Below are 13818 nucleotides of genomic sequence, written 5' to 3' on the forward strand. Positions count from 1 at the left end.
ACACACACACACACACACACACACACACACACACACACACACACACACACACACACACACACACACACACACACACACACACACACACACACACACACACACACACGCACAATGGCGGTTAGACCAATTTCACTGGGGTGCCTTGCTGGTTACATGTGGAAAAGTCATAACAATTAGAGGTATATACATTTTTAGAAGTTATCATTCTTGTTTGTCATAATTAAAATGTTAAAGACATAAAAGTCATAGCCACAAAAACACTTAATTATTGGTGTTTGTTTCAGGAACAGAATTTTAGTCAAGGTCTAAGTTACAATCTTATTTTAATTATATAATTTTTTTTAAATACAAAAAAATCCTGTTTTTTTTGGTGACGACATAGCCTTTGCTGCAATGTCGTTTTTTTCTGGGGCCACATGGGGGTCCAAGCTCAGTGTTACAGGGGCACACACACACACACACACACACACACACACACACACACACACACACACACACACACACACACACACACACACACACACACACACACACACACACACACACACACACACACACACTACCCCTGCCGTCTCCATCTGTCTGTCTTTGTCCTGCTCGGGTGTGTTTTAGTTCTTTGTCTCCAGCACATATATTGACGCCTTTTTTTTGCCAGTTTTTTTTAATTCAATGCTTCTGCTCGACCTCGCATCGTCAGCTCAGGGTGGCAAATAACTTCCATCCCATTAACTCGTTTGAGAGGGGAGGCTAGTCAAACAAAGCTTGGCTGCAATCTGATCCTCTCTCTCCCTCACACACACACATATATACACACGTGCACACACAAACACACACACTGAGTCCTGTTGGTCAGAGAGGGAAAAAAAGATCCATATTATTTGCATTAAAAGCCTCGCACCGTGAAATTCATTTATAATTACAAAGCGGGGTGATGTGTGTGTTATGCAGATCAGGGTGTGTGTGTGTGTGTGTGTGAAGTGAGTGGCGCGGATTGGTTATTTTGTGATATGCTAACACAGAATGTATGGTGACAGATTGCAATTATCCCGTTATTGTAATTGTCAAAGTCAATTCACTGCAGGCTGAGTGCAGGCTGCATGAAAGATACATGACTTGGATTTGGTCTCTGTGACCTTTTTTTGTCAATCTTGTTAAACAGTCTCTGATTTAACAGACACACTGCTGTTTGGACATCACTGCAGGATTAACGTTGACAAGATGAAGGCTGTTTATTTAAAATTACGGTATTTTCAAAGTGTCTTTATGTCATTTAAATGTCTGGTAAAGTAATGTTTATTGAGAGAAGATGCTGCAAAACAGATGCAAATCTTTAATAAACCTGCAGACTGTTGTGTTTCATGACATCCTTATTAACAAAGTGTTGGCAGGATACAGTTTCCTTCATGTATTGTGAAACCACGAGCCTAATGAGCATCTTCAGTATATGTGATATAAAGAGTTTTTTGTTTTCAAAGTTAAACTGTGCTGAAATATCTCTTCCTGTTTCTCTGCTCATCCTCATGGACTTACAGCGCCCCCGTGTGGTAAAGAAGGTGTAAAGCACTTCTCAGCATGAATACAATTAGTAATATTAATAATAGTTATCATAATTATAATCCACAAATGGCTTTATAAAATAAACTGATATAAATGTATGAAATAATTAAAGGTGGGGTAGGTAAGTTTGAGAAACCGGCTCGAGATACACTTTTTGTTATATTCCATGGAATGCTCTTAACATCCCGATAGCAATGAATATGCTAATATGCAAAAGTGCTTTGACAAAAAATCCATAAAAAAATGTCATCTGTGGAAGCCGTAGTACTGTAAAAAGCACTTAAGGCTCACAGGCAGGTAGGCCATCCAGTTATTTTAGCCGGGCTAAAATAACTGGATGGCCTACCTGCCTGTGAGCCTTCCATCTCGTGCACAAACTTATCTCGTGCCCTCATTGGTCATGTGCGCGTTCGTGTGTGTTGGAGGAGGGGCTCTGTAAGGAAGTGGCAGATTTTTTCCGGCTGTGTATTTTCAAATTCTAGCTCACTCGAGCTGGTTTCTCCAAAATTACCTACCCCACCTTTAAGTGTGTAATATAAAACAACAGCACCGGCTCGAGATCGCTAGAATTTGAAAATACACAACCGGAGAAAATCTGCCACTTCCTTACAGAGCCCCTCCTCCAACACACACGAACGCGCACATGACCAATGAGGGCACGAGATAAGTTTGTGCACAGATGGAAAGCTGACAGGCAGGTAGCTCATCCAGTTATTTTAGCCGGGCCGGCTAAAATGATTGGTCGTACTTTTTACAGTATTACGGCTTCCAGCTATCTTAAGTGCTTTGTCAAAGCACTTAAGATATTCATTACTATCGAAATGTTAAGAGCATTCCATGGAATATAACAAAAAGTGTATCTCGAGCCGGTTTCTCAGACTTACCTACCCCACCTTTAAACTATAAGGCATACAAAATAGTAACGTTTGAAACACTGGGATTTAAAATTAAAATAATTCCTGAAGATAAGGGTTAAACAATACGCAATATATGTTTTTGAATCCGTATAGGTCTACATCAGAAAAAGTCAAAAATCAATTAAACATTTTTCAGTTTGTGCACTGAAAGAGCCTACTTAGCTGTTGCCAGGCAACCAGTGGAAACTCCCGGAAATTCTGAGCCAAAAAAAAAGCCATCAACATAAAACTGCTGAAAAAGGGTACATTTTATAAACAAGTTCATCTCAAATATATGCATGTTCAGAGGTGTGAAGTAACTAAGTACATTAACACTTAAGTACTGTCGTTCAGTACACTTTTGAGATACTTGTAGCCTACTTTACTTGAGTATTTAAATGTGTTGGTATACTTTGTACTTAGTCTACAAGTACAATCAATATTTATAGGCTATTTGTTGAGTTTTTTCTGCAATGAGCACTTTTACTCCTAATACTTAAACTACATTACACTTTACATTTGATTCTCGATGCAGTACTTTAACTTAAAAGTGAGTATGTGTACAGTGTCGTATCAGTACTTTCACTCAAGATGACTGCTTATTTTAAGGGTTAATTTGCTCACAGGAAAACAAATCTCATTTGTATTTTATTTCCTTAAAGGTGGGGTAGCCTATGTAATTTATTTCAGAAACACTTTTTGTTATATTCCATGGAATGCTCTTAACTTAACATCCCGATAGCAATGAATGAATATATTAAATGCTTTGACAATAGAGTGGCGAAGTCCCTCCCACTTACTTCCGGGGTATGGGACCTTATTCCGGAAAAGTTATGCATTGAAGTCAATGGGGAGAGAAAACTTATCTTTCGATCCCGTTTGAATTGTGCCATGAATTACACATATGATGTTTGTCAATCTTAAAAAATCATTTCCATGTCAAAAAAGTCACAGTTTGTCGTAAAACTGTTGAAATATAAGACTATGAAAAATACGTAACTAGAAAGACTACAAATCCCAGAGTCGCGTAAGTGATGTCACAATTGTTTACCTCCACCATTCAGATACCTAAGATCAGCGCAATATAGATATAATCTATCTATATGGCGCTGGCTAAGATAAGATAACTTTAACAAGATGCCTGTGTGCTTAGTACCAGGTTGTTATTATACCAGCAATGGGTCTTGCTCGTTCTTTTGCTTCCCGTCTGATGAAACGACCAGGAGTGGCTTGATCAAGTTAGCTACCTAGCTAGTAGCTAGCACGTTAGTTAGCATTACAGCCTTGTCATTTTTATTAGCCTTAACATGAAGTAACATTAAGTAACCCAAAATGTTAAACAGTAAGAGTAGTAGTCATATTTCGTGAACCCTTTGAATAGTACTGTCACCGGTGTGATCATTCTATAATACACCATTTAATTCCGGGGGAGAAATGCTAACGCTAACGTTAGCATCGGCGATCTTTTCTACTTCATGCTATCTGCACAAATGGTTGACATTAAACATTAAAACGACCAGGCAGTTCAGAGAGAATCAAAGGAAGGCAGGCTTTGCATGACATTCTTCAGGACGTGTTTCATTGTGGTGATAGTGAGGGTAGTCAATCGTTTGTTGACAAGACAGTAGTGACGGCCATCTTGGTGACGTGTGTGGTTGACGAGAGATGTAGTTCATTTAGCGTTTCACACAAACAAATGTGTTACTTCACAGTTTTACGGCACATTTTTTTTTTTTTGACTTGCAAAATTATCTTTTAAATTGACAAACATCATATGTGTAATTCGTGGCACAATTCAAACGGGATCGAAAGATAATCTTTCTCTCTCCATTGACTTCAATGCATAACTTTTCCGAAATAAGGTCCCATGGGGCTCAACCGGAAGGGGAGGGACTTCGCCACTCTATAGCCGGCCCGGCTAAAATAACTGGATGGCCTACCTGCCTGTCAGACTTCCATCCGTGCACAAACCTATCTCGTGCCCTCATTGGTCATGTGCGCGTTCGTGTGTGTTGGAGGAGGGGCTCTGTAAGGAAGTGGCAGATTTGTTCCGGTTGTGTATTTTCAAATTCTAGCGCACTCGAGCTGGTTTCCTCCAAAATTACCTACCCCACCTTTAAGAACTATTGTTTTGACTTAACGAAATAGCTTATAAACCAGACTAATATTCATTTAAATAATGTCTATTATCTGTTTTTGCGAATGAATTATTCATATAACTGATATTTCCACATATTTTCCCACCGTGTTTTGAAGGAGTGGCTGCAGCGTGCGGAGGCGATCACGTGACCAAAACGTGCCGCACACCTGCATGTGTTTGTGCCTAATGGAGCCCTTTCTGCCTGGTTGAAGCCTCTTATCATACATCCATGGTTGAAACACACACACACACACACACACTCTGCCGGTGTTATCTTATCAGCTGTGATGGCAGAGTCTCGGAGGGTCCAGCTCACCACGCTGTCCTGTGAAGCCCCTCTCCCCACCCAGCCGGCCCCGGTGGAGGTGAAGCCCCCCCCGGGTGTTGTTCAGGAGGAGAAGACGTGTTTGGACCCGCCTTCAGAACCCAGTTCGGTCCGCCTAGTGCTCAAACTGTTCGACCCTGATGAGAGAAGCTTTCCGGAGTTCAGCTACACTCGGCTCCTAGACAACAAGGTGGGATTTATTCCTCTTTTCTGATTAGAAAAGTTTACTGATGATTCAAGAGTTTAGTTTTCATATCAAAACATCGATCCATGACCAACTTTTCTTAACTTGTTAAATTGTGAGTAGTCTATATGAAAATGCAAAGTGCATGACCTCAACTTTAATAAATTAACAGACAATGAGGGTTGTTCTTTTAAATCATTGTTGTTAATCAATATCACCATACGGTGCATTTGAGACTTCCCCATTTCCAAAAAAAAAATCTGAGATTTTCCATTAAACTTCATATTCATTGTATTAAATATACGTTAGAAATGGATGTTGGTTAAGCTCCCACACTTTTTATAAATTAACTGCAAGTACATGCAAACAGCAAAATGTATCCACCCTGTCATGGACAACATTCAAAGAGTAAATACATTGTAATTACATAGTGATTATAAAATGTACATTTTCAGAAATGTTGGATAATAATGAAATTATGGCAAACTATTTGTACCATGTCCACCCTGTCATGGAAGGCTTGCTGACAGGGTGGACAATGGTACAAATAGTTTGCCATAATTTCATTATTATCCAAATACTTTTTCCATTAACTGAAATATATTGTTGAGAAAGGGACTATAGCTTTCTGAAAATGTACATTTTATATTATTTATGGAAGGCTTGCTGACAGGGTGGACAATGACAGGGTGGAAATGTGTGGCTAATATTAGCATTTAATGAGCACATGGTGGACCTTCAGTTAGCAACATGATTCAGTTAGCAAGGTGACTGTGTACTGTTTAACAAATATATATTTCGAATTTCTGAAAGGTTTTTATATTAATTGACATTTCACTATGACAGAGTGGACATGTTAAGCTTGACAACATCCAACTACACACATAATATGATTACAATTTTGAAATATAAGTTAAAAAACTTACTTTGCAACTAGCCAATGTCTCAGCCTCCATTGACAAAATGGTGGTAGTAATGTCACTGAAAACATCAGAGGGTTTTTTTATGGGGCAGTTACCCCTTGATGACAGGGTGGACAGCAAATGTCAGGGACACATGACAAATGTTCAATATTATTATGAAAATAGAATATACATGATAAAAATGACTCGTTTTTATCAAATAACTCGTTGTGGACAATAAAACCATATAATTATTTTTTTAAATGTAGTATGATTTAACCACTTATTACACACACTGTAGTTAGCAGAGCAGTGTGTGGGACATGCCAAAAACACGTACATCCAATGAAAAAATTAAGGAAACGCATTTCAAGAGACTTATCATTGTACTGATATGTGTGTAAATGTTTGGCCTTTTATAATAAGACCTCAGAGTTTCATTATTCTGCTACATTTTCATGATAACTGAGTGATTCTGATGGGGACACCAAAGTTACTTTATAGTGATATTGACCCTGCTACTGTTTTGTAAGTCATGATTCACATTGAACTGGAATATGACTTTTGTTCTAAGTTATGATACTTGTTTACATTTTGGACGTTTTAATAATTAAGTGATTCAATAAAATCATAACGCTTTTTCAAGCTTAATACTTTGTCCATGCATGACTGGGTTAACTTTTATTAATACGCGTTTTCTCTTTCAAACTTTTAATATAAATACATGGGGACTTAAGGTAACAGTATGGCAGAACTCTGAGGCAGAACTTTCATATCACCCAATGTATTTTACATTTAAATATGGAGATTTATTTTCCAATTAATTCCTTGGGATGGCTTTCTTTTAACTCACAAGATTATTTGCATTTTGTAAGATGCATTCTTCCTCTTAAAGTATTGAGATCAGATTGATTGGGTGCTCTGAATCCATGATGGTTGTCAACTTTGTTTGTCCTGTGAGAAATTGCCCATGCTTTTTGCTGCACATGCACAGATTATGCATATACTGATCTTAATGTGATTGTTGGTGAGAGAGCAGACTTTGTTTTTTTGTAATTGGTTTGAGACTTTATCTAACTTTAGATAAACAACACAAAAGTCCCACTGAGAAGATTTGAGGAGGAAGAGAAGAGAGAGATCGACGAGGTCGCGGCTCTTTCAGGGGAGTTGGAGAAAAAATATGTAAGTAGCTCTGAATTATTAATGAATATACCTCAACATTTCAAGGGACCATCAAATAAAATCAAGAGTTTGAATTGGACCAGAACTGACACTGATGTATTTGATTGAACTCTTTATCAGAAATGGCAACAGATACAAATAGCACAACAGTATTTTGCAACCTTTCATCGCAGGCAGACAAACCAAAGAATAAGGACCGTATCCAGGACCTGATTGATATCGGATACGGTTATGATGACGAGGATTCCTTCATTGACAACACGGAGCCTGTGAGTCTGTGTTAAATCACATATTTGGATTTCCACATGATATAGTTTGTTTATTATCGTCTTTTAAAAACGTGTAGTGTTTTATGAAGACGCAGTTTTGATATTCTGTATCTCTGCCTTTTGTTGTTACTGAAAACATAGTTTCAGGCTTTTTAAAATGTACCATAATCAACACTGATCATAAATACTCTCTCCTGGAGCAGTGACTCATTGTGATGGCAGTCGATACTCTGAATTAAACAACTTTTTCCAAAATTAAAAAAGGGGATTAGCCAAATTTCCTTTGCTCATACATTTCAAGGCCTGTCAGTGTTTCTCCATCTTTTCTTTGGCTTGTTGTAAAGTTTTTCGTATCGACCAAAGCTATTTAAATCAAATTCTAATATTGCTTTTGGTTGATCTTTGTAGTACGATGAGTTTGTGCCGGCCTCCCTCACCACTAAGTTCGGTGGATTCTACATAAACTCTGGTGTGCTGCACTTCCGCCATACTGAGACTGAGGACCTCAAAGCAAGAGAGAAAACTCCTGAGTCCTCAAAAGTAAGTCTAAAACCCAGAAATACATTTTTAAGTGATTGAGTTCCAAAACTGTTCATTTTTAGAAGCGTAAAGTCAATGACGGACAGGATAAGCCAAAGAAGAAGAAGCGCTGCAGAGAAGAGGCGGAGGAGACGATCAGCTTTTTGGATCCTAAGTCAAGGTGAGACTACCCAAAGCACTCTTACCTCATGTTTACTGTATATCCAGTTTCACTCTGATTTCACCTTTTTATTAGCTTCACAAGATAAATCTCTCAATGTTCATCGTGCAGCCCTTTGACTGAACTGGCATCGGACGACAAGATCAAGAAGAAAAAGAAGAAAAAGGTTTGCTTCACGTTGAGCGTCACTAGCTTGTTGAAGAAGTTTCAAAGAGAGAAGGAGAAGGAACGACAGAAAATGGATAAAGTAAAACCAAGGAGGTCTGCGATCACAATGTTCCCGGCAGATGCAGGCGGGGGGGGAGGTTTGGGACTGACAGACCCCCTCCTCAGTTTAATCGGGTCAACCAATGAGCACACTCTCATCCAGGCAGTCAACGCAATGGATTTTGACATTGATCTAGACTCTTTATTAGATGTTAGTGAAGCTGCTTCGTCCACGAAAATGGCGCCTCCACCTTCAACAGAAACGCAGCTTTTCAGTCCTAAAGCAGATAATCTGACCCAGTCTGAGGCTCGCCCTCAGGTCCTTCCTCCAATGACGGGGACCAACGTGCAGCTGAAGCCTCAGTTAGAGCAGATCCAGCTCCCGACACACACCAGTTCTACATTACCTCAGTGTGTCCCGCTGCCGGAGGGACTTCCCCACCGACTGGAGGACAGCATTAGGAAACTCACGGTGGTAAGGTCCGTTTGTTGTTTGCCAAAGTGATAAAGACTCACCTGTGAATACAGTGGTGCAGGAATGAGTTCTACAACCAAAAGTAAGTGAAATGAGGAAGCCCAGAATTGCTAAAATGTCGATGGTTTGTTTACTGAAATAAGGTTTGTTGTTAATACAAATTTACAGGTTTTTCTAGTTTTTTCTACACCATAAAATACACGTTAACACTCCACTAATGAACCTTTTTTGAAGTAATGTAATCACTCCAAACATTAGACTCCTTTTAGCTTAGCGTGGTGTCATGCATCCGTCATGTAGACTGTTTATAGCATAACAATGTGTGTTGATATGTGGAGATTATCCTGCTGAACAGCATTTCATAAAAATGCGTTTACCACAGTTCTGCAATATTGCTTTTTGTTGAGGGAACCCTTGGGTTTTTAACTTTCAGGTCGGCCTACAAAAAACGTCATCACTGCACCACTCTATAACGTTTATTGCAAAAGGAAAATAGCATGTATGATGTACAGATGATTTACATATTTCTTTCAGGTTGCCAAGACCTCCGAGGGAGAGTCTAAACTAAAGTTCTTCACTCCAGAAATCAACTCCATGCTGCTAGAGTGAGTTATCCAACAACACAGACTAAGCAAATACTATACTACCGAGAGTGCATTACAAGAAAACTCCCATTTGATCTTAGAACAGCAACTTCAATTTTTTTATTTTTTTTTGTAGAGTTAATGTTTTATGGTTCAGTGATATACATCTTTCTGTTTGTTTATACCTCGTTTTTAATGATGTTCCTCATTTGTTATTGTCACACTCCGTAAAGCACTTTGGGCTGCGTTCACCATGAAAGGTGCAATATAAATAGAGTTTATTATTATACGTTTTAGTATCAAGCATTGCACAGAACACACACACATGTTTCCTGTACATACAATACTTACTACTGAATTCCTATACTACTTGAAGTAATTGTGTGTTTCAATCTTTAGCTATCTATAGTAATGTTAAACAGTTTCTAAGTGTGTGTTAATGCTCTCTGTGTGTGTTGCTCCAGTATTGAGTTGCAGTGTCGGGAACAGGGGGTCCAGCTGCGCTCCAAGGTCTACACACACCTGTCGTCCTTCCTGCCCTGCAGCAGAGACACACTCCTCAAACGTGTGAAGAAACTGTTCCTCGCACACACGGTGAGTTTTATTTTTTATCACGTGTATTATGTGTTTTTCAAGTTTTAGATCTGCATGTGACTTTTATCTTGAATTTGACACTGACCAGGAGGAATGCTCTGATGTGGAAAACCGCATGCAGAAACTGAAGGAGGCCGTCTGCAGAGCCATGCCCGAGCAGATTGCAAGTTTCAATGAAAACTGTCAAGTATATGAACAAGCCAGGACTTCAAAGTAAGCACTTGAGCATATATCTTGTGTGGAAAATTCCTTTTAATTTACTTAAATGGTACTGTTAGATTGCTATTTGCTAACAGAGGAGCCAAAAAAGGGGCCTTTGGCTTCAAATGATTATATTTTTATATTTTCATCTATCAATTATGAGAATATATTTGTTATTTCAAAGCCTTGTTTCCATTTTGTATTCACACATATTTTTGTGCAGCTTCTACTCAAAAACTACTGTATCCATAATTTGAGGCCGTACACTTGATTCTCCTCAGATCATGGTTTGGGCTCATTGTGGATCTTTTTTGTCTCATATTAATCTCTTTGTTTTAATGTCAGGGCAGCGGAGGAGAAAGAAAGCAAACAGAAGGAGAATGTGGGTCCAGAGGACAACATGGAGGAGAAAGGCGGGAAGAGAGGAGCTCCAAAGAAGCTGTTCAAATGGAACGAAGAGATCAGGTCAGATTTAATCATCATTAGATTATTTAAAATGTTAAATAACCTAATTGAACTTTGTGCCAACATCTCTCACACAGGGAGTGCCTGTGTCACGTGTTAACCGTGAACATGGAGAGGTATAAAAGACAGAAAAGGAGTCAGGAGCTGGAGGAATATCTGAAGACCTTTTTAGACAATGAGGTCAAACTGCTGTGGCCAAAGGGGTGGATGCAATCCAGGTTGGTCACAATCCAGGTTGGTCACACCGGGGCAAACTCAGTCTCAACAGCCTGATTTCTCTTACTGTTAAAACAATTCCTCATTAAAATGTGCAATTCAATATCTTATCCATACTAATATTTATACCACTATTGTATATATACCTGTCATAGATTGTGGTACAATGTGCACACCACTTTAACTTATATTTGAATACATATTTGTTTTTAATTCTATCTTTATTGGACAGTTTAACTTAAAGTTCTCTTTACGTATGTATTTTATTTGACTATTTATTAAACTTTCTTACTTAATATTTTTGTTATACTAATATTTCTATAATTTTTTTTTTTTTTATTATCATGATTTATTTTCAATCTAAATTTGAAACCCAATTTTCCTAAAAAAAGTAATCTGATTACTACTCAACATGTGTTTCAGGGTGCTGATCAAGGAGAGCAGGGAGATGTTGAGCCTCTTTGCACCATTACCGTGAGTTTGTCTCTTTTATTTGTATGAGTTCCTAGTCTAGATGCTTCTGGAAATGTTACGAAAGGTCTTGATTTATTTATTTTTTTGTTAAAAGGATTTCCTAATTCACTTCTCACATGTGTTCTCAGAGTGAAAAGGGTCCGGCCTGAGAAGAAGCAGCCGCCTCTCGCTACTTCGGATAACTTCAGCGTCCTCCAGGAGTCTCCCCTGCCTCACGACTCAGACGATGTCATTATCGTGAGTTCAAATCTCTCCACTCCAGGTATTTGCTGCATGTATGTGCATATGCATTACACGCATATATATTCATCTAACAATGTTCCTGATAAATAATCGTGTGTATGAGGCTCACTGGCAGCGAATGTAGGAGTTTACTTTAGTCAATGTTATTGTTTGTGGTTTTTGTAATTCTTTTTTCTCTTTGTACGTACAATCAGTACAGACCGCTGTCTCATTTGTATGCATATATTTTGCTTTCCATCTCGAAATGACAAACATTACTTATACATTGTCGAAACACAATAAAAAGATGTTTGATCAGAAATCTCTCCAATCCAGTTTCCCTTAGTTCTGAGAATAAGGTGGAGGGTCAAACAGGAAGGGTTTCAGTGGATTCTGCCTCCTCTACACCTGCTGACAAAACCCCGATAAACATCAGATCTGCTCAGACTCAGTCCCTCCTGGAGCTCCTCGCAGAGCAGGCGCTGGCTCGTGTGCAGCCGATCCCCCCGGACCTCCTGGCAACAGCCGTGGCTAAATACAAGTGTTCAGTCCAGCACTGGAGCCTGGGGTTGGACACCAGAAGTCCTCCGTTCCCTCCTCCGCCCCCCCAGTCCAGCCTGGTGGGTTTCCCGTTGTGTCGAGTCGTTGTGCCGAAGCAGGTCAGAGACGTTGCCCAGCTCTCTCGTGCTGGACACGTGCAGATCATCTCCGACGACGACGACGTTATTGTACAATGACAACTCCCGGTGCAGATTTACACACGGTACGTTTTGTTTAATCCTATTTAGTTGATGTATTTTTGGATGAAAAAACTCTAAACGGCAGATATCCTGATTTTCATTCACTACTATAGAATTACAAAAAATCTATATTTACCCGCCTATATTATATTAGTTTAAATGTTCAGGAAAAAGTTTGACGGATAACCTTATTTAATTTAGGTTTGTAGTAATAAAATAATGATCTGACAAAAGGTTAAACCACCATCAATAGCCTTTTTTGTAACATTTAGGATCAGACAATGCAAGACCTAAAGTAAGTAAAGACTTATTGTTTGACAAAGTATAACCCAGATATGTTGTATTTAAGACATGGAATATAGTAAATTAAGGTTTGTTCAACTTTTATTTTTGTTTATTTCTCTCTAGGTGGGAGCCGTTTCTTGACTGGACACATGTTGAGATTATCACAAACACAGGAGTTACGACACCAAAATCAGCTGTGCAAATTAGATGCTCATCAAAAGTCAATTAGCTAATGAATATGATTTTTTTTTTGTCTACAGCTACAAGTTGAGATTTTTTTTTGCATTTCATCTGAGTTGGGAAGTAACCAAAGAAATGCTAGTTTTGTTTTACCTATGAAAGGAGAAATGGCACTTCTACCAATAAGAAAGGAACAGACTGTTTCTGATAACACCTTGTGATGAATTGTGCAATGACCCTTTAATCAACTTGTATTTGAGAGGCTTTGTTTATAATGTATGATTTGATTTGAATGAATAAATAATAAAAAATTAACGTGTTGTGCAGCCATTTGATTTTAGATAAATTGTCTTCAAAGGTAGAGACACTGAAGGAATGAGTTAATGAGCCTTAGGTTTCAGTATTGGTGCCTTACACGCAATAAATACATTACAAAACACTAAGTGTGCATGTGCAAAGTGGCCGACTGCTATGTTTGTGACCTGGGGTGTTTCTCAATGTCGAGGAAGGCTGCTCCAGAGCCACTATTTCAAGGATGCTACGTCATCGAGTCCCGCTGAAGGACTGTTCCAATGTCCAGGATGCTTGGAATTCTACCGAGGCCGGCGTCCTTCGTTGCGGGAAATTTCGAGGCTGCACATGTGTATCCTCCGGTCTTAAAATCCCCACAATGCTTTGCGCACGGACCAATTTGCAAAATCTTTGGCGGAAAATGTAAGGCGGGGCCTCTCATATGACGCACACTTGCTCGCCTGTTCCATTCTTCGTTCTCCGAATGCCAGGAAGGATTCTTGCCTAGCCTCTGATGGACCTGTGGGAAGACATGTCCCACCAAGGAAGCGTCCTCGACATTGAGAAACACCCCAAGTCTTCAAATATTTCATCCAACTTTTATTATTTTGTATTGCTTTAAAACCAGGCATACCTTTTTTACTTTTAATTAACAGTTTCAACACTTAACTTACGTTTGCCACTCTTACAAAAGTTTGACATATCAACGTTAGACCCTCACAGTTATGT

At 39.0% G+C, this 13818-nt stretch overlaps 1 protein-coding gene across 3 annotated transcripts; it reads left to right on the forward strand.

The window, feature by feature from the left end:
* Nucleotides 1-4763: 4763 nt before the first annotated feature.
* LOC117482194 (ubinuclein-1-like) lies at nucleotides 4764-13109 on the forward strand. Of its 3 annotated transcripts, XM_034130207.1 has the most exons (15): nucleotides 4766-5108; nucleotides 7088-7186; nucleotides 7360-7455; nucleotides 7864-7995; nucleotides 8058-8155; nucleotides 8267-8837; nucleotides 9372-9442; nucleotides 9886-10015; nucleotides 10104-10228; nucleotides 10562-10681; nucleotides 10759-10899; nucleotides 11321-11371; nucleotides 11500-11633; nucleotides 11930-12356; nucleotides 12742-13109. In XM_034130207.1, the coding sequence occupies exons 1-14, from the start codon at nucleotides 4881-4883 to the stop codon at nucleotides 12328-12330; spliced, it is 2397 nt and encodes a 798-aa protein (XP_033986098.1). In that variant the 5' UTR covers nucleotides 4766-4880; the 3' UTR covers nucleotides 12331-12356; nucleotides 12742-13109. The 3 variants fall into 3 exon arrangements, 2 of the variants coding, with proteins under 2 accessions (XP_033986099.1, XP_033986098.1); XR_004555844.1 differs by lacking the exon at nucleotides 12742-13109 and having other exon boundaries at nucleotides 4764-5108; nucleotides 10759-10915; nucleotides 11930-12121; XM_034130208.1 differs by lacking the exon at nucleotides 12742-13109 and having other exon boundaries at nucleotides 4764-5108; nucleotides 11500-11608; nucleotides 11930-12303.
* The last annotated feature ends 709 nt before the right edge of the window (nucleotides 13110-13818 follow it).

The sequence above is a fragment of the Trematomus bernacchii genome, unplaced genomic scaffold, assembly GCF_902827165.1.
Source record: "Trematomus bernacchii unplaced genomic scaffold, fTreBer1.1, whole genome shotgun sequence".
Taxonomy (NCBI): Eukaryota; Metazoa; Chordata; class Actinopteri; order Perciformes; family Nototheniidae; genus Trematomus; species Trematomus bernacchii.

Coding starts and splice junctions, on each gene's coding strand:
- LOC117482194 (XM_034130207.1), top strand. CDS start 4,881: ATGGCAGAGTCTCGGAGGGTCCAGCTCACCACGCTGTCCTGTGAAGCC. Junction 7,996..8,057: donor AAACTCCTGAGTCCTCAAAA/GTAAGTCTAAAA, acceptor GTTCATTTTTAG/AAGCGTAAAGTCAATGACGG. Junction 9,443..9,885: donor ATCAACTCCATGCTGCTAGA/GTGAGTTATCCA, acceptor GTGTTGCTCCAG/TATTGAGTTGCAGTGTCGGG.